Source organism: Marmota monax, unplaced genomic scaffold (assembly GCF_021218885.2).
Source record: "Marmota monax isolate L192 unplaced genomic scaffold, Marmota_monax_Labrador192_F-V1.1 WCK01_AAM20220418_F8-fsc00001, whole genome shotgun sequence".
NCBI classification, from domain to species: domain Eukaryota; kingdom Metazoa; phylum Chordata; class Mammalia; order Rodentia; family Sciuridae; genus Marmota; species Marmota monax.
The window spans coordinates 28,750,901-28,772,221 of record NW_026693777.1 but is presented as its reverse complement, the minus strand read 5'-3'; the positions used below and the strand labels follow the sequence as shown (position 1 = coordinate 28,772,221).

General features: G+C 45.1%; 1 protein-coding gene across 2 annotated transcripts; it reads right to left on the bottom strand.

Annotated features, from left to right (window-relative positions):
• Nucleotides 1-11,778: 11,778 nt before the first annotated feature.
• On the bottom strand, nt 11,779-15,505 carry Otx2 (orthodenticle homeobox 2). 2 transcript variants are annotated; one of them, XM_046461878.2, is made up of 3 exons: nt 15,327-15,505; nt 14,178-14,353; nt 11,779-12,399 (listed from the first exon to the last, which is right to left on the bottom strand). In XM_046461878.2, exons 1-3 carry the CDS (start codon nt 15,421-15,423, stop codon nt 11,779-11,781), a joined length of 894 nt encoding a protein of 297 aa, XP_046317834.1. In that variant the 5' UTR covers nt 15,424-15,505. The 2 variants fall into 2 exon arrangements, with proteins under 2 accessions (XP_046317834.1, XP_046317835.1); XM_046461879.2 differs by having other exon boundaries at nt 14,178-14,329.
• Nucleotides 15,506-21,321: the final 5,816 nt, after the last annotated feature.

Here is a 21,321-nt window from a genome sequence, read left to right as displayed (position 1 = left end):
GAGTCATATCCCTAGCCCTTTTTATTTTTTTAATTTTGAGACAGGGTCTTGCTAAGTTTCCAAGGCTAGCCTTGAACTTGCAATCCTCCTGCCTCAGTCTTCCTGAGTCACAGCTGTGTGCAACCATACCTGGCATGACTTTGACTCAGTTTTGCTAGTAGAGGGCTGGCTACAATGACAATGGCAATAATCATGATAACACTACAAGGAATATAGATTGAGTACTTACTATCTGCCAAACACTGAGCTAAATGCTTTAATCCTCACAACAATCTGAGAAGGAAAAAGTGGTGTATTTCCTATTTTATGGATAGGGACACAAAAAACCACAGAGGTCTTAAATATTATCTTCATAAGGAAAATATCTACTGTGTTATAGAGAAGCTTAGATTTAAACCAAGGCATTCCCATCTCTTAAGGTCAATACTTAAAAACTATTCTAAAGTACTCCCCTGGTAAATTTAGAGGCTTTTTTTTTTTAAATAAAGAAAAATAAGTATTGATTTATATTTTCTAAGCCACCTGAAAGTGACTCCTACTTAAATAATGTGGTTTCCACAATGTTAGGAGAACTAGACTTAGGAGGGAAAAATCCAATTCATGTATGAGTTTGGGTAAAATCAAAACTCAAAATCTTCAGGAAATAGCAGGACAAACAGAGCCTTCATTTCTATAAGAGAAGGTACAGACTTCTCTTGGCACCAAATCTACTTAGGTTACCAATGAAATGTATAAATGTAAAAGTTAGAGACAAATGAAAACTGATCTCTGGAAAATAGTAAATTTGCTGATTTGGACAGATCTTTGAAAGATTGAGTAAATCACCTAGTGCAATGCTCTTCTTATTTGTTTAAGATATATGTAAATCATTTCAATATAGAGATCAATCCTATTACCATCATCATCACCATCATCATGAAGATGTTGCAACACCAGGCCAAGAAAACAGACGCTTGGTTTCCTACTGGTCTAGCTTCTGGACTCTTCCCAGACCACCTCTCACAAAGCACAAAGATACAGTATTAAGAAATAGTACTAAAATTTTAATCCCTTCCAAATACTCTATGATACTTTACCTCTTATCTGTCCAAGCAAATGCTGTGACTCTATGCTGTCTGAAGCTTGTATCAGTGAAACACTGGAGCCAAGGCAGATCTTAAGCAGTAACAATACTTGAATGTTTATATCATAGCTTTTTCCCCATAATCTGTAGACAATCACAGTGTCACCAAATTCACCACTTTATCAGTGACTTTTTATCATAATAGGTGTCCCTTTAGCAATTGTATACAATGTACCCATCCTATGGCTTCTCTGTTTCCCTATTATTAATTATAGCTGGTGTTTTTACAATGTATCATTTTTGGGAGAAGATACCAAACAATGGAGTAGAATGTGCAAATATCAGTTAATTAAAAAGGTAAGGCAGCAAACAAAGGATGTAGGAATGAAGTTCATGGTAAAACACAATGGGATGTCCCTGATGCTGTTTGCTACAGACTGAAATTCTTCATATGTCAAGTTGTTCTTTGATCCTGTTCAAAGGAAGTTATTGCTAAAAATGCCTAAATAATTTTTTACTTTCATATCAATAGCCCATTTCCAACATAGGAATCTTAAAAACATGTCATTAAAATAGCTGCAGTGTTGTGCTTTTCAACTTTCTTATCTGTCAGTCCTCTCTAGAGTATCTAACAAAATCAAATAAAACTATTTAATTAGCATATTACGGTAGCAGGGGCAGAATACTTCCACCAAGCAGTAGGAGCTTATTTCTAGGATTCCAGACTAGAGCTGAATACCCTGGTATAGGAGGCTAAAGCTGTACCCTCTAAACATGTGAAAAGTCCAAATGGCATTAGTTCCCCCAACAAGCCACTTTGTCTGGTCTCCCTTGGGGCACTGACACACAGGACAGCTCTTGTTCACCAGGATACTCCTTTCCTTTATTCTCTCCTGCCTTCTGCCTTATTTTTGACTCCTTTTGGCTGTGAACGACGCCAAATTAGTAAATGGTGATCTGTTCTGACCTGACAGATTGCAAATATAAAGCTATTTCAAAATAATAAAACCAATTACAGAGCTTTGCTTTTTAAGGCTTTTTATTTGTTTAAGGTGCATTTTCTCTGTGCTGTTTAGCAAAAACATCCATTTCCAGAGGCTTTTTCTAGTCCTAGTCACAGTGATGTTGTTCAAAGTTTATTGGACAGGGAACACACACAGTTACCTTTCCAACCTTTCTAATTTGTATTGGATTCTAAGCTCCCACATCTTGGCCCTCGGGCATTTCCCTTGATAAAGCCCTCCTACCTTCTGTCCAACAAAGACCAAAGACTTTGGATATGAAATTTTTAAAGTAACCACTGGAGAAGAGGCTTCAATTGTACTGGCCCAACTGGCAATCTGTGGAAGGCCACATGAATTGCTCAGAGATAACACCCTTGCCTTTCACCTTGCGGTCACCAGTTTGAATCAAGCAGAGATTAACAGTGTCCAAGGGTTGTTATCATCTGGTGATGGCTTGGGAGCTGATATGAAATAAATTGCTAGTATCTTGCGTCTACTTGCCTGAGGTCGCCCAGTTCAGACTATTTTAGGACCAGATCCAAATCTTGACTGCAATGGTTACTCTAAATAGAAGCCTCTGCACAAGGATCAAATGCTAAATAAACCCATAGATTATACTTCCTCTTGCACTAATGGAAGATATCCTCTCAGACAAGGTTGGAAGTAAGGTGGGGAGTTATGAGTGGGGAAATGGGCAAGGTCTGGATATTCTTAATGACAAACCTCTATTTTTATTCTACTGTGGATCCCCTACCCATAATTACTCCACATTAATCTTGGTTCCTTCAACTGGTTGGTACAGCCATGCCCTCTTCTGACTTAGGAGGTCTACCCCATTGTTTCATCTACCTTCAACAAGCTTTAAGAGAAATAAACTTTTCAACAGAAAAATTGGGGAACCTAAGTTGGTAAGCATAAAAAGAGAACACCAATTTTGACTAAATTTGCTGAAAATTTTAGTAATGGCCAAATAATTGCTTTTTGTTGTTGTTTTGTTCTAAGGGGATCTTGATCTGAATCTTAAAATAATTTGCTAAAATTTTCTACTTTATATTTCTTTTATAAACACTACCAAAAGTTATTCTTCTTTGATTAATTTCGAATTTGACAGATATAAAGAGCCTCATTTAGACCTAACTGTACCGGATTTATAAAATCAAAAAAATTTGGGGAAGGATGTTTAAAAAAAAAAATATTTCAAAAAGTGAAGGATTGTTTTAAATTTTATTGGGCTGACAGGGTATCCAGTCATTATGGAGAAAAACAAGATTCTCTAAGTACTCCCTTCATTAATAACATATATGCATCATAAAGACCAGTGGCTCCTAATTCTGGATGGCCAGAGATCCTTTTGTAAATCTGAACAATGGATCTTCTGTCCAGAAAACTACACTGCATACACAAACAAACACAAAAACAAATCTTCCATACAATTGGAAGAAATTCATTCATTCTATAAAACCTATCTATTGACAACTACTCCCAAAAGATGCCTGAACCACAGAATAAGAATCTTTGAAAAGCATACCAACTTCAGCATCTTTTATTAAAAGTGTTACTAATCCACTCTTCTTAACACATATGAAGAGAAAAAAGAAGACAAAGCAAAGCATCCATTTAAAATAAGCAGGAATCAAATTAGAGGTTTAATTAAGTCAAATTATATGAATGCATGTACCAAGTTTTTCACTTCTCCCCATCACAAAATCCTAGCCAATGGTCACTTTTAATATCAAATAAATGCCATGTTTTTAGTAAAAAGTAATTAAATACTGAGTGCCTGTGAGCCTTCTAAAGATTCAAGTGGTCAACTTGGACTAGCATTTAAAAGAGAATCAATGTAATCAACCAAAATAGCTGTTAAAAGATGGATTTCAATTTGCAACTTGCATTGATTTAAAATACAAAATAATGTAGATTCCTCTTTCCAAAATAATTTGATTTCACTTTAAATTTCAATTAAAAATACATAATATATTTTTATCTTATTTTTGTCCAAACATCTGCCTTCTATATATTAAAAAAAAAAAATTATTTTCCCAGCATTAAGCACTAGCAATAAGGTTAGTTCGAACTCTCGAACCCAACATCAAGCTAAGGTCATCAAACACTTGGATTAGTAGCCAAGGACTGGGGCGCGCAGGCCTATGCATGCACCCATTAGTGTTTAAAAGCTCTAACTCAAAACTCATTTTAGGCCAACTCGTTAAACCAGCCGTCTAAACGGACCCTGGCACAAGGTACCCAACTGCTCCATGCGCCAGCTGGTGAGGCCTCGAGTTGGAACCGGAAGCCGCCGCCCCTGCCGCTTAGGCCCAGGAGGCCCGGGTGGGCGCACTTCCGCAGGGAGTGGGAGCAGCGCTGCCTGCATCTCGCCCGCCCTGGCACACTCGGTTCCGGGGTGTAGATCCAGGCCGGGAGGCTGTGTTACCAAAAACCCGGAGCTTGAAGCCAGGCCCGCTTCATCTCCTGCTTCTTTTCACCACCAGGAGCGGGAAGGAGGAAGCTGAGACTTGCAAACCAACGTGCAGCTGCAGTTCGGTGTCCAGAGCGCCCTTATCGGCTTAATGAAAGGACCTGCTGATTCCCTGCGTGGTTGCACCCACACCCACCACATTCTGATCTTCCCCTTTCCTGTGCTTTCCGGGCCACCCCTGGGGCGCGGCAGCTCCGGTGCCTGAGGCCCAAGCCTTCGCTTCTCTGTGTGGGCGCGACCCCACAGTCTGCCACTCCGCAGGGGACTTGGCGGTCAGGCCACGTGCCGCCTCCTTCGGGCTGGACACGGTAGCTTCGAGGCCCGCTTCCGGGGGTGGTGACTCTTCAAGGTGCTGGTTGGGGGATGGTGATCCAGTCGTCCCACGCAAGTGGCCTGAGACCACGCCTTAGCCACTAGAGTAACTCCCTGACTCCTTGGGTACTATTTCCGGATTCTCCAAATGAAGTTTGGGGGCCTCTCAGGCAGAAAGGGGAAGTCCCCGAGGGCGATGCAAATATGCACTTTGCAGCCAGAGAAGATCCAGCTTTCGGGGACTTTCGCTTCATTTATTTGTTGGATGAAAGGTGCAAATAGAATATGAGTATACAGCGCTTTTTCCAAGTACTCAGAGAAACTCCAGGACACCCTCCTTTTCCTGGAGCCAAAGTTGCTGTCAGCAGGTCCTTAGCGCTGTCGGCGGTGCGCAACCCTGCCCCCAAACCTCCCTGCTGCCAGCGGAGAGCTCCGCGAGTTTTCCCGCATGTGGCTGACTGTGAAGGGATGAGCAGCCTCTTTGGGGTTGCATCCTGAGATGGCCCGAGGCCGAGAGGTTCAGGAGTCCCCAGCGAGGGCCTTGGTCTGCCGGAGTCATCACCTTTCGAGAATCCTTCTAGTAAGACCTGGAAAGGGAAGGACAGTGACCCGCATCCCGCCCCCTTATGTCTGAAGGTGACCTTACGCCTACAGGCAGGTTTTTCTCTCCCCTTTCCCGGACACTAGGCAGGCACTATGCGGTTGTTAAGTAGGTTAAAGAAAGAACACAGAAGTCTCAGGCTTTGCGGGGAAGAACGCCTCTTCTTAAGAGCATCGCAGCTAAAAAGTGGTTTGGTTGTAAGCTGATAATCAGGTAGCTGTGGTCAGACACCCGTTCCAGAACCTCACTACTCTCAAAGACCATGTTATCACATAACGTCCATTAGGCCTCAGTAATCCTCCATCAACGCATTTTAGAGCCATTTGAATGTTAAGGAGATTTTTATTAATGGACCATGATCCTAAAATGTGTCTATTGGTTCTAGGAACAGATTTTAACAACTCAAGGTTGTAACAGTGATTTTCCAGTTTCACTGTAGCCCACGTCCTCTGGAGAGTTTGGTAGAGAGTGAGGGCAGGGACTAAAAGAGAACATTCACCCTACCCAGGACTTGGCTCCTAAGGGATGCTTTCCAGTCTTTACCCCAAGACCTGGGACTGAGGGCTAGCAAGTCCTCAGGGTAAGTCAACTGCTTTTCTGTAGCTCCCAAGGGAGCATATACTGATCCCTTCATGAACAGTCCAGGAAGGACAAAAAGCAATCTGTAATCCTATGGCTACTAGAAACTGACATTTTCATAGAAACCCATGACTGAAAATGTCTACTAGTGATGGGAAGTAGACTAAGAAATCCTTAATGAAAGACCCCTTCCCCACCCCTGCAGTAGGCATATTAAGGCCAGGGAACTAGATAAGGCAGCAGAGGATTCCATATGATTTTTGGACACCTTTTTTTCCTTGTAATCCTGAAACATATATCAATTCAAACTTTGCCAACTTACCATTAAATTTTCTGTGGGATTCCTTTTTGGTACCTTTTTGTTTGTTTGAGCGCCCCCCCCCCTCCAACCAAAATGCTATGTTTCCACTAAGAATTGAAAGTAAAGGGTGGAGGAGATAAAAGAATAAGTTAGCCATAGACTCATGCTGTTTGATTTTCCCTCTAGGAGGAAATACAAAATTTGAAGCCACCTTTCCCCCATGGTGGTCTGGTTGTTGCAGCACCTATACTTATATTTGACAAATGGGTTGGATTTGGTAGGGCTCTTTTATTTGAATTTGCTTATTGTTTGTTTGCAGTCAATTGCAGGTTGGATTTTAAACATAAAACATAGTGCTTGCTAGAGAGGAAGTCTGGTTGATTCTCTTTAGCATTTGGGGGGTCCTCCCTTAGTTGTGAAGACTGCGGCATGGTGGAGTTCTTTCAAATGCATACTTGTTTCCTCCTCCTCTCCAGACACTTCTGCATACAGAAGCTTCCTTCAGTTCCTGATTTGGTTCAGTTTCCTTGTAACTGCTTCCATTAGAAAAACTAACAGTGGCTACATTTCATTTTAAACAAGTAAATAATTTTTAAAAGAACATTATTCAAAGTCTCATGTTGCTATTAACAGGCAGTTTGGAAGAGATGCTCCAAGCAATCCTATACAATGTGTTTCAATATACCAGTGCACTACAGTTTCACATGTAATGTTAATTCTGTCCGAGACAAATCCTGTAATCTTCAGTTTCAGAGCCCAATACCGAAAAACATCAGGGTGGGTTTCATTGGGGGTTTTGCTCCTCTGTTCCAAGGAAAAGTCCCAGAGCTCCAGTCTTTTGTATCCCAGTAACCCAAGGGCATAAATGGGGCATTGGGAAAATCAGAGCAACCTGCTCTAACAGGGTGCAGGGAGCTTTAAGGAAGAAAAACAGAGGTGGCTCAGAGAACTGCTGGCAGATCTGAGCATACAGAAGCCCAATGGGGGTTTGGAACCTTTAGTGGCTCAAGTGGGAGTGAGAGAGAGGTGTCTTCTTAAATGTTTCCAGGTAAGGAAAGTACCTTACTTGGAGGTCATAGCTGAATCTGACCTTACATGTTCCCGTTTTGATTGTTTTCTAAAATGTCTGATTTCATTTACATGGGATGCGCCGTCTTCTTTGTGCTCCTCTTTTGTGTGATTAAAAAACCATCTCTGTACGCAGTAAACCACCACCCAACACTGGCAAGCATGGTTTTGGGTTACAGCTTTGTTGGGGTAACAACAGCCAGGTTCGCACTCGGCATGAGATGCGGGTTCAAACAAGTGGTGTGCGCGCCCTGGCTGGCTGCCTCTGGTTAAGTAGAGGCGGGTGCTTGTGTGGGGCTTCTGCGTTGCAGGTAACTGGAAAAGGTACATTGCAAGTTGGCGCTGCCCAGACGCCAAAAAGGTCACTTCCCCATTCTCGAACTCGCCTCAGGCTGCGCCGGGTCCAAAGATAAAAAGAAAGAACGTTCGAGGGAAAAGGAAATACAGGGGAGTAGGAGAAAAGGGATGAGCCAAGGGTAACAATTCCCCCCCCCCCCGAAAACCCCAGCTCAGTGTCCGGGCTCCCAGCAGAGGGCCGGAATCCTCCAGACCTACTAGCCAAAGCACCTGGCTTTCCCGGGAGGGTCCCCGGGGACCCAAGGCAGGACCAGCTGGGTCCCGTCTGTCCCAGGACGCGAGAGGCCGCAGGCGCGGCGGGAGGCCCAGCGGTGGCTGTGGCTGCGGCCTGTCCCTTCACTGACTGGAAGACAGGTCCCCTTCCCAGACGTCTGCAGCGCAACCTCCCGGGAGTCGTGAAAACTAGCAGCCGTGGGCCCCTCCAGTCTCTTTCACCTTCTGGCCAACTCTCTCCTAGCCAGTCGGCTTTGCTTTAGCTCCTTCGGGCGCGGGGAGCTCGCCTCCTGCCGGGGCCACTCCCAACCCCCCGAAGCCGACGTGACCCTAGAACTCTGCCAGATTTTGAGACTACCCAGAGACAGGCTCCCAGGCCTGCGGCTGCAACAAAAGCCTGCCTTCAGGTCTCCGGGTGGGCTGGAATGAAGGGGTTGCGCTTCCGCCCGCGTGCAGGCCTGGCGGCGCTGCCTCTGGCTCTACCGAGGCCCAGGGCTCTGGGTCTGCGCACGCGAACTCAGCCCAAGTCCACTGGGCCTAGTGGGCGGGCTGCGGTTGCGGAGAGGATCTGGGTTCGGAACAGGACTGGAGCCAGGCACGAAAGAGCGCAACTTGGCCTGATTAAAAGCTCCACCTAGTCCCCTTCCTTGTCCCGCAGAGCTGTGCACGCGGCCCAGGGGGACGGCACCAGCTTGCAAAGCCGACTGGTTCAGCTACCCCCGCTTGGGATCCCCGAGACAGAGATAGGAGTGCTTTTCCCAGGTGACTCCAGTTGCCATTCAAGATTTGGAAAATGTAAGCCTTAAGAAAGAGCGCCGTGAGTCCGGCGCACAGCACCCGCGGCCTCCGTGGGCCGCCTTGAACTCACACCTCTCACCACGTTTACTCGCAGTCCCGCCCCGAGCCTCCACGTCTGCCGCCTTTGGCGACAGCGCTGAGGTGGGGACACTAATAGCAAAGGTGAGATTAGAGGGAAGCGTGTGGGAGAGGGAGTTGAGAAAACTGACCATTATCTAAAACCAGGGGGGTTCCAAAGCCCGAACTTAATTGACTTGATTGAATTTCTCTTATCTAGGAAGGGAAGAAATATTCTCAAGGTGAAATGCAAAGGGCCAAGAATTTTTGTGGGAAAGATAAAGGTTTGGGGCAAAACTGATCTTACCAAAACCATCTACCTCCACCCTCATCTCTGCCCTCCATTATATGCCCCTTTATTCTATTGTCGTCTCACTTTTCGTTAATTGCCAATATGCATCTGAAGTAGCGTCCTGACAGCTTTTGGAGGACAGCGTCATTTCAGTACCAGGAACACCGTCACTAGGCTTAACTTCATTAAATCCGGTCTTGACCACAGTGGTGATCAAACTCTCCGGCTGTCTTTAAGCCAGTGCTCGCTCCCCGCCCTCTTTCCCTCCCTCGGTTGCCTTTGCTCAAGGGGAATTCATTTCTACTTTCTCCATCATCCAACGGGATTTAACTACGTGGTTTCAGTCAAACGAAGTTGTGTAAAGGTAATGGAAAAAAAATTAGTTTCAGAGGATGCTTAGGCCTCCTCTTTCTAACCCCGTTTTAAGTTTCAGTTGAGAAACTGTGTATTTGCTGAGTAGCCCGACATTTGCCGTCATTATTGCTTTTTAAGAAAAGGTAATCTTTCCCGTCCCTTTGTGAGGCTTCCTGAAAACTCAAAGCAGTGTGCGAAATTGGTTATTTGGGATCTGCTTTACTATTGCAGGAGAAAAGCTGGGAGATTAAGACTCTGAATCTGAGAAAAACTTAAAACACTCGGCCCCAATTTTACTTCTGGTTTAAGGAAGAATACTATCAGTAGGTACTGGAAAATCTTGCCAAATTTCAAGGTTAAGTGTTGATTGTAAAGCTATTGCATTATTGTATTTCCTTTAGCAGGAAAACAGTTTACCTATTAGGCTGGATAAAGTAGAGTTCAAGAGAGCATGCGCAGGCAGGACGGGAACATGAACTAGACAGAAAACAAAATGGTTGCAACTGCTAACCTTCATTTAAAAAATTACAATCAAAAGTCACTAATTTTGGTCAAATTTAAGAACATAAGAAGTTTAAAATGAAATTAAATATTGCTTTTACCTGAGGAGCACCATGATCATTGACCCATTTATCTTTTCTGGTGACTGAACAAAATGCAGGTACAACTGAAAAGGGACCCTTTTTTTCCCTTAACACTTTCTTTCCCCCCCTCCAAAAAAAAAAAAAAAAAACTGACCAGGGTGCCTTATGTTCAAGTACTGAAATTATAGGTTTTAAAAGTTTTCTGAAACTCTTTTGTTCAGAAATCACTTCTGCCTGAATTGCTTTCAGATTCTGATTACACTCCCTCTCATGTTTACCTCAGATTTTTTTTTAGAAGTTTAAAAAAATCCCCCTAATAAGAGAATAGTAACAAGAAATTCCTGTTATTATCATTTTCTGAGAAGTATTCCAGTTCTTCTCCTAAAAATCGGCCTATTTAAAAACTTATTAATAAAGTGCCCAAGGAATAATTCAGGTTTGTAGCAGGAAGGGAAGAGCAAGGATAATAAGATCCTAATGATTGACTGTTAGGCTCTCTAAATTCAATTTCAGAGCAATTCGGATGGAAGCCAAATAGTTTACAAACCATTTTGTCATTCATATCTAGTTCAACAACAAAAAGTAAAAATTGCTAATTTCCTTGCTGCTCTACCAAAAACATTTTGGGAAGGTGAAGCTGAATGTAGGATTCTCATTCATAAATAGTGGTGTAAAATTAAACTAGACCCAATGTTGTGCTAGAACCATTTTAATATAATTATACATATCTGCCAAATCCAGGAAGAAAAGGTTTATGCATATATAACTTCCAGTTAACATCTGCAAGCATAAACAACAATGATCTCAGTTTAAAAATTCATCAGGGTCAGAGCAATTGACCAATGTCTCTTTACTGCTAGGCTTACCAACAGTAAAATACAGATGAATTAATGTCCTTTATTTCTCTTCTCTCACTCTCCTTGTCCAGACATTTTGTCGTAAAGTTTCAGTGCAGCTCACCTCCAGCCAAAAGTAATCTTTTAAAATCAGTACTCAGTTGCTCTGAATTTTGCTTATAATTATAACCTATTTAATCACGAAGAACTCCTGGAGAGGTGGAGTTCAAGGTTGCATACAATAACAGGAGATCACAGTTTTGAAGTCTAGCACAGATTAAAAACCACAGATGTACCATTTATATAAGACACACACTGATTGTCTCTTAAACTACATATTGACTCCTTATGAACATTATTTTTTAAATAAAGTAGTGCATCTAGGACAATCAGTCGCACAATTCACACAGCCCTGAAAAGTTTTTCAGTGCCAACTACCAGTTGGTCATGAAACGTGAATGAGCTTGAGACACTGTTCATTCCTAAGATTCAACCAAGGATTGGCTAAAACATTGGATCACCTCTGCTTATGAAGGCTAGGACCTTCCCTCCCTTCCCTCACAACTTGTTGTGTGATTTTTATTTTTTGGTTGTGTTTGGTTGCACATGGCTAGAATGTATTTGATAGATCACTTTGTAAATCAGGAAAACCAATGATCTAAAACTATGAGAGGATCTTAAGCAGATTGGTTTGTCCATTTCAGGTTGCTGGTTGGTAGGCCCCTTTAAGGCCCTTCATTTTTCCTTCTATGCCTCCTGGAACTTTCATCAGAGGAGTCTGAGCATCATCCCATCTAACTCTTTTAACCAATGCCTGGCTAAAACTGGAATGTCCAGCCCAGCATATTTAAAAATCACCCACAAAAAGAGGTTCTACAGGTCTTCACAAAACCTGGAATTTCCATGAGGATGTCTGATCTTTATAATCCAAGCAGTCAGCATTGAAGTTAAGCTTCCAGGAGGCAGTTTGGTCCTTATAATCCAAGCAATCAGTGGTTGAGTTAAAACCCAAGCTTGAAGCTCCATATCCCTGGGTGGAAAGAGAAGCTGGGGACTGATTGAGATGGCTGGTAACTGCATTGGTACCCATGGGACTCAGTGTGGCCCCTGGTCCAGGAAGCTGGTGATGCATAGGGGTCAAATAAGATCCACAGTCCATGCCCCCAAAGTAGGAAGTTGAGCCAGCATATCCTTGACTATAACCTGAAGCCTGAGTATAGGTCATGGGATAGGACCTCTGCATGCAGGAAGAGGAGGTGGACAAGGGATCTGACAGTGGGGAGATGGAAGCTGGGCTCCAGATAGACACTGGAGCACTGCTGCTGGCAATGGTAGGGACTGAGGTGCTAGAGGGGGGAGTGAACTGGCCACTTGTTCCACTCTCTGAACTCACTTCCCGAGCTGGAGATGTCTTCTTTTTGGCAGGTCTCACTTTATTTTGACCTCCATTCTGTTGTTGCTGCTGCTGTTGGCGGCACTTTGCTCTTCGATTCTTAAACCATACCTTGAAAGGGAAAGAAAGTTCTTTAACATGGATTCAGTAACTCGTCAGGGACAAGAGTGGCTCCTAGATAGAAATCTGTCCCTGATACTAGAGACCCATTATGAGGCACGCTCATATTCGCTTCTGGAGTTGGGGAGGCTCTGTCTAAAAGCACTTGTCCCATCTTGTCCCCAGTGCAGAACAATAAATTTTTTTTTTAAAAATCCCAAACCATATGGCTAAAAATTCTCCACCTCACTTTCTTATTTCTCCTTTAATAGACATACACATAGAAAAATTATATTTTTTGATGCATTCATGGTGGAATGTCTTTTGGAGGGAGACACAAGAAAAGAGAGGGTGAACAATGTTGTTATATGCCAACAACAGCAGCTTAAATTCAGACAGTCTATATTCCCTCTTCCAGGGATCCACAGATAATATGGAGATTGGTTCCATCACCTTATATTCTGTTTCTCCTAGAAAGACTTGCTTACAAAAGAAAGCTCAGAAGACATGATCCTGTTGAGAAAAGCTGTCTTAAAAGCCACTATTTGCTGAAAGGTTCTTTATGAATGGAGTGACTTGGATGTTCTCTTCTTTGAGCTCAAGGAGAGACCCCTCTATAATCTTCAAGGCTCAAATCTGTGCCTTCAGAGTAGTGCCACTCAGCCCATAGATGCCATTTCCTGTACTATGTTCACTGGCCTGTCAACTTAAACCTCTGCCTACAATTTTGAAAATTCTCTTTACCAGCCCTGTTCACACTCTGTAATGAAGGAACAGTGTCTGGTGTGTGAGGGGGCTTATCAGAGAACTACTGGCATTTTCTGGGGTACAAGTCCTTAATTGTCCTCTTGAATGAGCTCTCCTTTTGATATTATAACTGTAGCAAAGTGGTGCCCCTAAGGCCACTCTCAATGCCACCAACCATTCAGAGCCATTTCTTTTCTTCCAGTGAGGACTTTGATTCAATCCTCCCAAGTGCTAAAACTTCTTCCAACCCACTTTGAAAAGGCATTTTCTGCTTTGCAGTTCATGCTGATGGCTGGCAGTGTCACAAACTTGTCCTAGCTGAAGGAGAGACCCAGGTGTGAGTGTGGTTTAGATGCTAAACACTTTTTCCAGAGAACTCTGTATGGGGCTTGATTTCCAGGCAAGTCAGAGTTGGTATTCCCTGTTAAGGAGGACTAAACCAAGGGAGAGGTGTGTTACTAGAGATATTGTAAAGGCATTTTATCTGCTAAATAACCTAGAACTAGAAAATTTGATTTGATCCCGAAGAAGTCAAAGAAAATACATTTTTATTGTATGAACTTATTTAGTAAAAGCACCAACTGTTTCTCTTGCCTGGCTCTGTCACCAAATTTAGGTATGACCTTGAGCAAGTCATTTGTTCTGTTTCTTTATCTATAAAAATATTTATACCGCAGAGGAGCTACGATTCTTTCACCCCTCAAAGTCCAGGAATATAGGGGAGGATTTCCACATAGGGGAAGGGAAGAGCTAAAACCTTGCCACTACCTGAATCTCTGCCCACCAGAGCCCCAAGGACTCATGACAGTAGCTTAATTGACACTCTCATCTTGCAACCTGGACTGAGAGACTCTTGATGATAGGACTAAATGAGAACGGAGAGGCAAAAAAGGGGAGAAAGGAGATTAGTTCATTGGTCCCCATAGAGTCTCAAGCCTTCCTTTGGTCCTAGCAAAGATCTAGGGCTCTCTGAGGTCTTCAACATACATCCCGATTGGGAGAGGGGTGGCACCGTCAGGAAAAATTGCTCAGATCTGCCCTACCTGCACCCTGGATTCAGGCAAGTTGATTTTCAGCGCCACTTCTTCCCGCATGAAGATGTCTGGGTACCGGGTCTTGGCAAACAGCGCTTCCAGTACGTCTAGCTGAGCTCGGGTGAACGTCGTCCTCTCCCGCCGCTGTTTCCGAGGGGTGGCTGCGGGACAAGAAGCCCAGGGCCCTTTAGGGTGGGGGAGCAGTTTCTCAGTCATAGGGGTTTCCGCGGGTCCTCCGACTATCCCACCTTCCCCCCTCTTCTCCCATCCCCCTCCCAACACTCTCCCCTCCAGGGGCCTCGGCTCCGGAGACTCAGGACATACTGCCCTTTTCAGAGTTGCACCCAATTCTGAATGAGTTCGGAGATCACCCAGCCAGAGCATTACTTCGAAAGCTAACAAAACAAGCGGGAGAAAAAAAGCCCAAATCCTCCCAAATCCACCTCAAACCACAACACAAACGAAAAAGCCACTCGGTTAAATCAAAGTTATCTCGGAGGACAGGAAGCTCGGATTGATCGGGCGAATCTGGATCCAGCTCCCTTGGCTTTTAGCACTCCGAGAGCCTTTATTCTTCCATCTTTGAAATGGGAACATAGTTCATACTTTTATGAGGCTTAAAAAAAAACCACAGATCTGATCGGAAAGGAAAGCACCCGCATCTGCGGGAGTCACAACTTCCCCGGATTAAAGGAGAAGGAACTGGGGGTCAGGGGAGAAGTCCGGGCGAGGCGGGGAGAGCTGCAAAGGACGCACTAGGGAAAACTCCGCTTCTCCAAGAGGGCCCTTCGGAGGAACTAGGAGTGGAGTTATAAGCAAGGGCCTCGCCCTCAAGTGACAAGGGCAGTAACCTTTCTCACTCTACCCCAATGCGTGTCCACTAGTCACTCGAATTACGAATCAAGTGGCATGATTTTCTGCAACTGTTGCAGACCCACCTACTCGCTTCTTCCCAGCTCCTGTTCTCTCTTCTAGGTCAGTAAATGCCTGGTGAGTCTTCAATGCTTCCTTGCAAGGAAAACCCAGCAGGGACCTCACCAGGAGCTGGGGTGGGGTCGGCATGACCTCCAAACCCAGGTATGGGGAAAAAAGGGTGTCACAACCCCGCGGAGCCGGCGTGGGGAAGGGCGGGGCAGGAGTGCGGGAGAACTCACTTACCGGGGTAGCCCACGGAGGGGTGCAGCAAGTCCATACCCGAAGTGGTCAGACTCAGCCCATTGACTGCGTAAGGTGGTTGCTTAAGATAAGACATCATGCTAAGGTTGTTTGGAGGCGCAAAGTCGGCCCAAATGGGGGAGACCCAGCCGGAAGAGCTCGGTTCGCCTGGGGTGGACAGGTTCAGGGTCCTTGGTGGGTGGGTTTGCAGTGGCGGAACTAAGGGCAAAACAAACAAACAGAGGTGCTGGTTTACTGCTTCGGAGGCAGCAGCTCTCTCACGTTCCACCACTAACTAAAAAGAGCCCGGGCTCCGCAAGGCACAGGCTTTTAAAGGACTTGCAGACAACCCCCCCACCCCCACCCCCAGCTGCTCTGGAACTAGAGGGGGATTGAGGGAGACCAGATAAACCTGTCCTCCCCACCCCCACCCTAAACTTAAAAAAAAAAAAAGACCCTAAGAAAGCAATTACAATCTGCCTTCCCCAAGAACAAAAACCCACGCCTTCAAATACACACATTGCATTCCTATCCCAACATTTGCATAGAACTCATTGGCTGGCACTAGCTAATTGTCTCAAACAAAACTTGATTGGGGCCATTTGCAGAGACAAAGAACTCTTTGGCTAAATAAATAATGCTGATAACAAAGCCCATTGGTGAGAAACAAAGAAACAATTCAAGAAATCTACCTCTCCCCAGACTGTTGCCTTTCCATGACAGAGATTTTAATTATCTTCGCTTTTTACCACTTTCAACTGCTGCGAATCTAAAATGTCAGTGCATTTAACATCTAAAATACCAACTTGCTAAACAACAAACTTGAGAAAACTGCCCAACCATTATTATTCCACATTTAAAGTCATTTCCAGTAATCATTTTCACCTAATTAGTAGTCTGGATAATTAGATTTCGAGGTAAGTAACAGATTTATTAGGGTTTTGGAGAACCTTGATTATATGTGTCTAAAACAACTAAAGCTAAACAAACAAGTATTTAACTTTTAAGCGACATCCATCAAATATTTAAACATGCTGCAAAAAAGTCTTCAAGATTGGCATAGGGCTTGCCGGAAATTCTGAAGTAAAGTTAGAATCTCACCAATCAGATAATGACAGGCCCCAACATTTGCAAGTAGAAAGGGTGCACATTTGTAGTGCAAGCCGCTTCCATGTTGAATTTGATGTGTGGAAGCTGCAGATGCTGCAAGAGGAGGCAAATTTTCCTGCAGTTGGGTGCTCAACAGCAAAGTTTCCTGTTAACTCGTACTGCCTTTTTGCACATTTTAGTTTTGAAGAAAACAGATACATAAACACCCAAAGTTGTGAAACTAATGCAATTTCTCCCCACCTTAAGAAAATGAGCTGGGAGGTGGCAGGAGAAAGGAAGAAAAAAAAAAGTTATTTACTTTCTCTACTTGAATTCTTCCTGCCTCCTCCCAGTACAGAGATTCAAAATAGATGTATACATTAGGTAGCAGTTTGCAGGTCTGCTTTTATTTTCCTAAAATGTGGCACTCATCCTGCAAGGATCTCTCCTTTGAAACTTTGACACTATGGGACATTTCCTCAAAATGGCGGATAGAAGATTAGCAGTTCTCTCTTACTTTTACCAAGGTCTTAATGAGTTTTAAGGGCTGTAGGTTTTCATATTTACATTACTTAAGACATGGAGGCACAAAGTTCCACTAATGGAACTCAGTTACTGGGACTTCTTCATGATTTCAATTCAGAGCATAAGTCAAGCTTTTTCACCCTAAGATATAATTTAATGTAATTTTATAAATGTCCTTCTTGGAGGAGTTGTTATTATTAATCAGTAAAACTAATGCAGTTGCTCCTACAAAGAATTTGTTTTGAATTCTTCTCTTTTCAGTATGCAGTTTATTTAGAGGCTATGAAAGTAACATGGCTTTAAAATACGATCATTTATTTGTTTCAATAGCCCCTAAGCTGGAGTCCTTTTTTTGTTGAATACATTACTACCTTGGAAAGTTCTGAACTGCTATAGAGAAAGCTAGTCATAAAGTATATGGAAGTGTTCTTACATGTCTAGCTCTCATCCAATTAGAAATGCCTGACACATCATACAATAAAGTAACACATTCCAACATAAAAAGCAGTAATAGAAAGCAACAGGACCGAGAGCCTTCTTGGAGTTCCTTTGCCCTTGCCATCACCAAATGGATAAAATTCTCAGGATAGACTATTTTCACTTTGACTACTGGATCCACCTTTAAAAAAGAAAGAGGAAAACAAAAAACAAAACCACGGGGGGTACTCTCAACTATCAACAGAGGTATTCCCTACCCCAAGAAGTGGCCGTGGGCCCTTCTATCTAACTTTCGAATCCCTCTACGGACGCCTGTCCCCCTTCCTCTCAAAGCAGTGGAGAAGAGGAAAAAGAAATACCCTTTCAGTATGACGGCTCACGAGGCGAGGTGGCCTCAGGAGAACTCATGCCTAGGAAGAAACGGCGGTAGCGCGGTGAGTCCCAGCAGCCGGTCGGCGCCCGCACCCCCGGGCGCAAGTGGTTCTGTCCGGCGTCCCTGTCCGGCAGCCCCGCAGCCCCGCAGCCCGGGCGCCCGAGGTCCCGCTCCACTGCCCGCGTCGGCCAGCGCAGCCTTATATCTAACGGTCAATTCGTGCAATCTGTCGCTTCCCCCTCCCCCCACCTTGTTTTTTTTTTCTTCCAAGAAGCCCATCTACCAGTTGCTGTGTCCTCGCTCAATAATAATTACCTCGTCCGAGAATTAATTATAATAAATGTTTTCTTGATAAACTAACGAGATAATCCGAGGGGCACACGTCCCTTAATTACAGGCCGCCGTGCTCAGCTCTGCTTCTCGTCCTGGCTGATTAATTTTCTGCATGATGGAAAGGAAACAAAACTACGCGGACTGGTGACTGGCCTGCGGCTGGGGCAGACGACGAAGAGGAGGAGGAAAAGAAAGAAAAAGGAGATGTACGGGCACCGCAGAAAACAGCAGGCGCTGGCCTCTCCCCCGCAAACTCGAGTGAAAGTTTCTGGCCTCAGGGAATCAAACAACTCTGCCACCCGCGAGGGAGGGAGGAAGAAACGTGCCAAAAGGGTTGGCCTTGACTATTATCGTTAGGAGAAGGCGCGGGTGTTAGCTCTGGAAGAAGCCTGGGTGTCTACCTTACTTTGGGGGAGGAGTTTCCTCTCAACTCCTCTGGTGCTAATAACTTTCGGTGGCTAGAAAAAGTCGCGAGGTGAGCAGGAGAAATGCTGGCTGATGGAGGGCCATATTACAAGGCGCGGCTTCCCCTCCCTCCCTCCAAGTAATCTTCCACTGCCGGGTAGACGAAGCTCGGCCTTCTCCGCACACCACTACTGTCTGTTAAGGGGTAATTCTGATGGGGCACTTGGGTTTCAAATTAAAAAAAAAAAGTGCCCTGAAATCGAACATATGCTTTCAATAGTCACTTGAATGCATCAACACGACGACTTCTGAGTTTGCGGCGCGACACGTCGCTCAGGCCCAGTGTTGGCAGAGACCCTCTGTTGATTCTCGCTGGACAGACAGAGCAGAGGCTGTGCCTCTGCGAACCCCTGGATCCCCGCCCGGCCCGGCCCCACAACACTTCAATGTCCGCGAGCCTGAGAAGAGAGTGCAAGAGCGCGCCGGCGGGCCCCACCGCTGCCGCAGTCGGAGTACAGCAGAGGGACCGAGATCCCCAGCGGAAGGATTCCCGTCCCCAGCCCGGCTGCGGCCTCCGGCGGAGCAGGGGCCCCTAGCCACCATTTCTGCACTCCCCAGGTGCGCGCGGAGGGCTGCGCGGAGCGCACACCAAACCATCCTCGGCAAAGTCACGTTGGAAAACCACACTTCCTCGCTGCCTCGGCCTGGTGACCCAGGTCTAGGATCACGACTACCGTGTGTGGTAGGGGGAGGGGAGCTGCACTCCCAGGGATTGAGGTGGGGGGGTGATTAAAAAAAATACGAGAAAGGGAAGCCTTTGGAAGACGATGAGAACAGAGCTGTTCTTGGCTTTGGAAGAGGCGAGCAAAAAAGAGCGGCGAGCTCTGGGGTGGACGAGACGCGGGCGCTCCCCGCCTCCTGGGTTAACCGCTCGGGTTTCGGTTCACGTTCTTTAGGGGTAATCTGGGGGTTTGAGAGGCGGCTGCCGGTCCCAGCCGACCCGCAAAAGAGTTGGTCTTCAGGCCCAAGGGCCCAAGGAAGCCTCTACCCTATTATTATTTTTTTTTTAACCCACCCACCTAGCTACATCTGCATCTTTTTGTCTCGGGCTCTAAAAACGTCCTTGGGATCAATCCAAACGACCCCAACCAAACGTGGGGGCCAAAAGATCGAAGGCAAAATCCCAGAATGGCGTGGACATTAAAACCCCACAAACAACCCCCCTCCCAAACGCCCCAGATTAGATTCGCAGGATTTCGACGATTTGCAGTAGTGGCGACCCCCGGGAGCACACTCCCTCCCGCCCTCCCACTCCCGCCCTCTCTCCAGATCGTCAATTTTTCTCAATGATCGTTATTACACTTCAAATAAAAGAGAAAAAAATACATCGGGCTTCAGAAGAACTCCACGTTCGCAGTGGTGCATGGGTCGGTCTATTGGAGGTGGGGGGGTGATGACAGACAGAGGGATACATCGATATGGATATAGACAGTCAAGACAAACGGACGCTTACCTTACAGCCGCATTGGAGGTTAGGGGGGGGGGGGGAAATCAAATTATCCTTCAAAATCCCAAATATCCAGCTATCCTAAAAGAAATCAAGAGTATTCAGTTAGAAATCTTGCAGTTTTCACCCTTCCATAAAAGTCGAACACAACCAAAATATATTATATATATTTTTTTTTTCCAGAGAGAACAGAATATGAAGAAAGTGCCTGAGTTAGAAACGCGTGCGCCCCTCTAAGATACATACAAAGTAGACGTGGTGAGTGAGGGCTGCTGTAGCGATTTTTATTTTTAATAACAGTGGAGGCTGAGTTGGAGCTGAGGTCGGTTCCGCTCTCAGGGAGATTTGCTGAGAAAGCGCCTCTCTGGCAACTTTTTGACGCAAACTCTCCAACCAATGGCAGGGAGAGAATGATTGACACATCTAAGCCAGAGGGAAAATAATAAAAACACACAACAGGGGGAGGAAAACAGGCCGCTGCTGCACGGGGGGACGAGCAGGCAACAAATCCAGGCCTCCGACATTACCAGAATGTTCTTGAAAGACACTGGGCTCCGCTTAAAATATACATTATGGGCCGGCGCATGTGAACTAATTGTATAATTAAAATGATGGACAGGGAGGCCTCCCCTTACCTTCTTTCCCTCATATTTCTTTACACTCTTTTCTTGTACCCTTTCCTTTTGGTTTTAATTTTATAGAATAACAAACAATTTAAGCTAGGAAGATAAAAATATTTAAGACTGGAGAAGGGTGGGTGTGAGAGAGAACTGGGTTCCTCCCTCCAACACTAGCAATAAGTACGAATCAGAGACAGAAAGCAAGCCATACTGAAACTTAAAAAGAGTAGGTCCTCTCAAACAGAGCCAGACCACCTTGGGGCCAGAAAGAGTGAAGGAAGGAGGCCTGGGAGTGAGTTGTGGACATGCAGGGAAGATGGAGATAGACACCCAAGCCAAAGAACAAACTATTCAAAACAAAACAAGACAAAACTCGGCGTCCTCTCTATTCTTTTAAAGTCCTTATAAATATCCCCTGGTCCCTGAGAGCGGGAGATCTAGTCTCCGGGTTTCAGTTCAGTGTTTTTGGAGTGGAGAAGCCCACGGAAGGCTATAAAAAGCACGAGCCCCGAAATCTAACTCCAAGGCTGGCTGGGAGGAAGCAGGAGGGCCCGGGTCAGGCCTCGCGGGTGCGGGTGCCTCCGCTGGAAACAGTTTCTGCATTAGAACGCCACCAAACTCCCACCCGGAGCTAACCGGGTTGGCGCCCCGAGAGACCAGGTCTGAGAGCTGGGAGGCAGGGAGGTGTTGGTACCAGGCGACCCCAGC

What these genes read in the sequence shown, in the direction of transcription:
- Otx2 (XM_046461878.2), bottom strand. Translation starts at nt 15,423, where the DNA reads ATGATGTCTTATCTTAAGCAACCACCTTACGCAGTCAATGGGCTGAGT. An exon ending in CCCCTCCGTGGGCTACCCCG is followed by an intron (nt 14,354 to 15,326) that starts GTAAGTGAGTTC and finishes CCCACCCTAAAG; the next exon opens with GGCCCTGGGCTTCTTGTCCC. An exon ending in TGCCTGAATCCAGGGTGCAG is followed by an intron (nt 12,400 to 14,177) that starts GTAGGGCAGATC and finishes TTCCCTTTCAAG; the next exon opens with GTATGGTTTAAGAATCGAAG.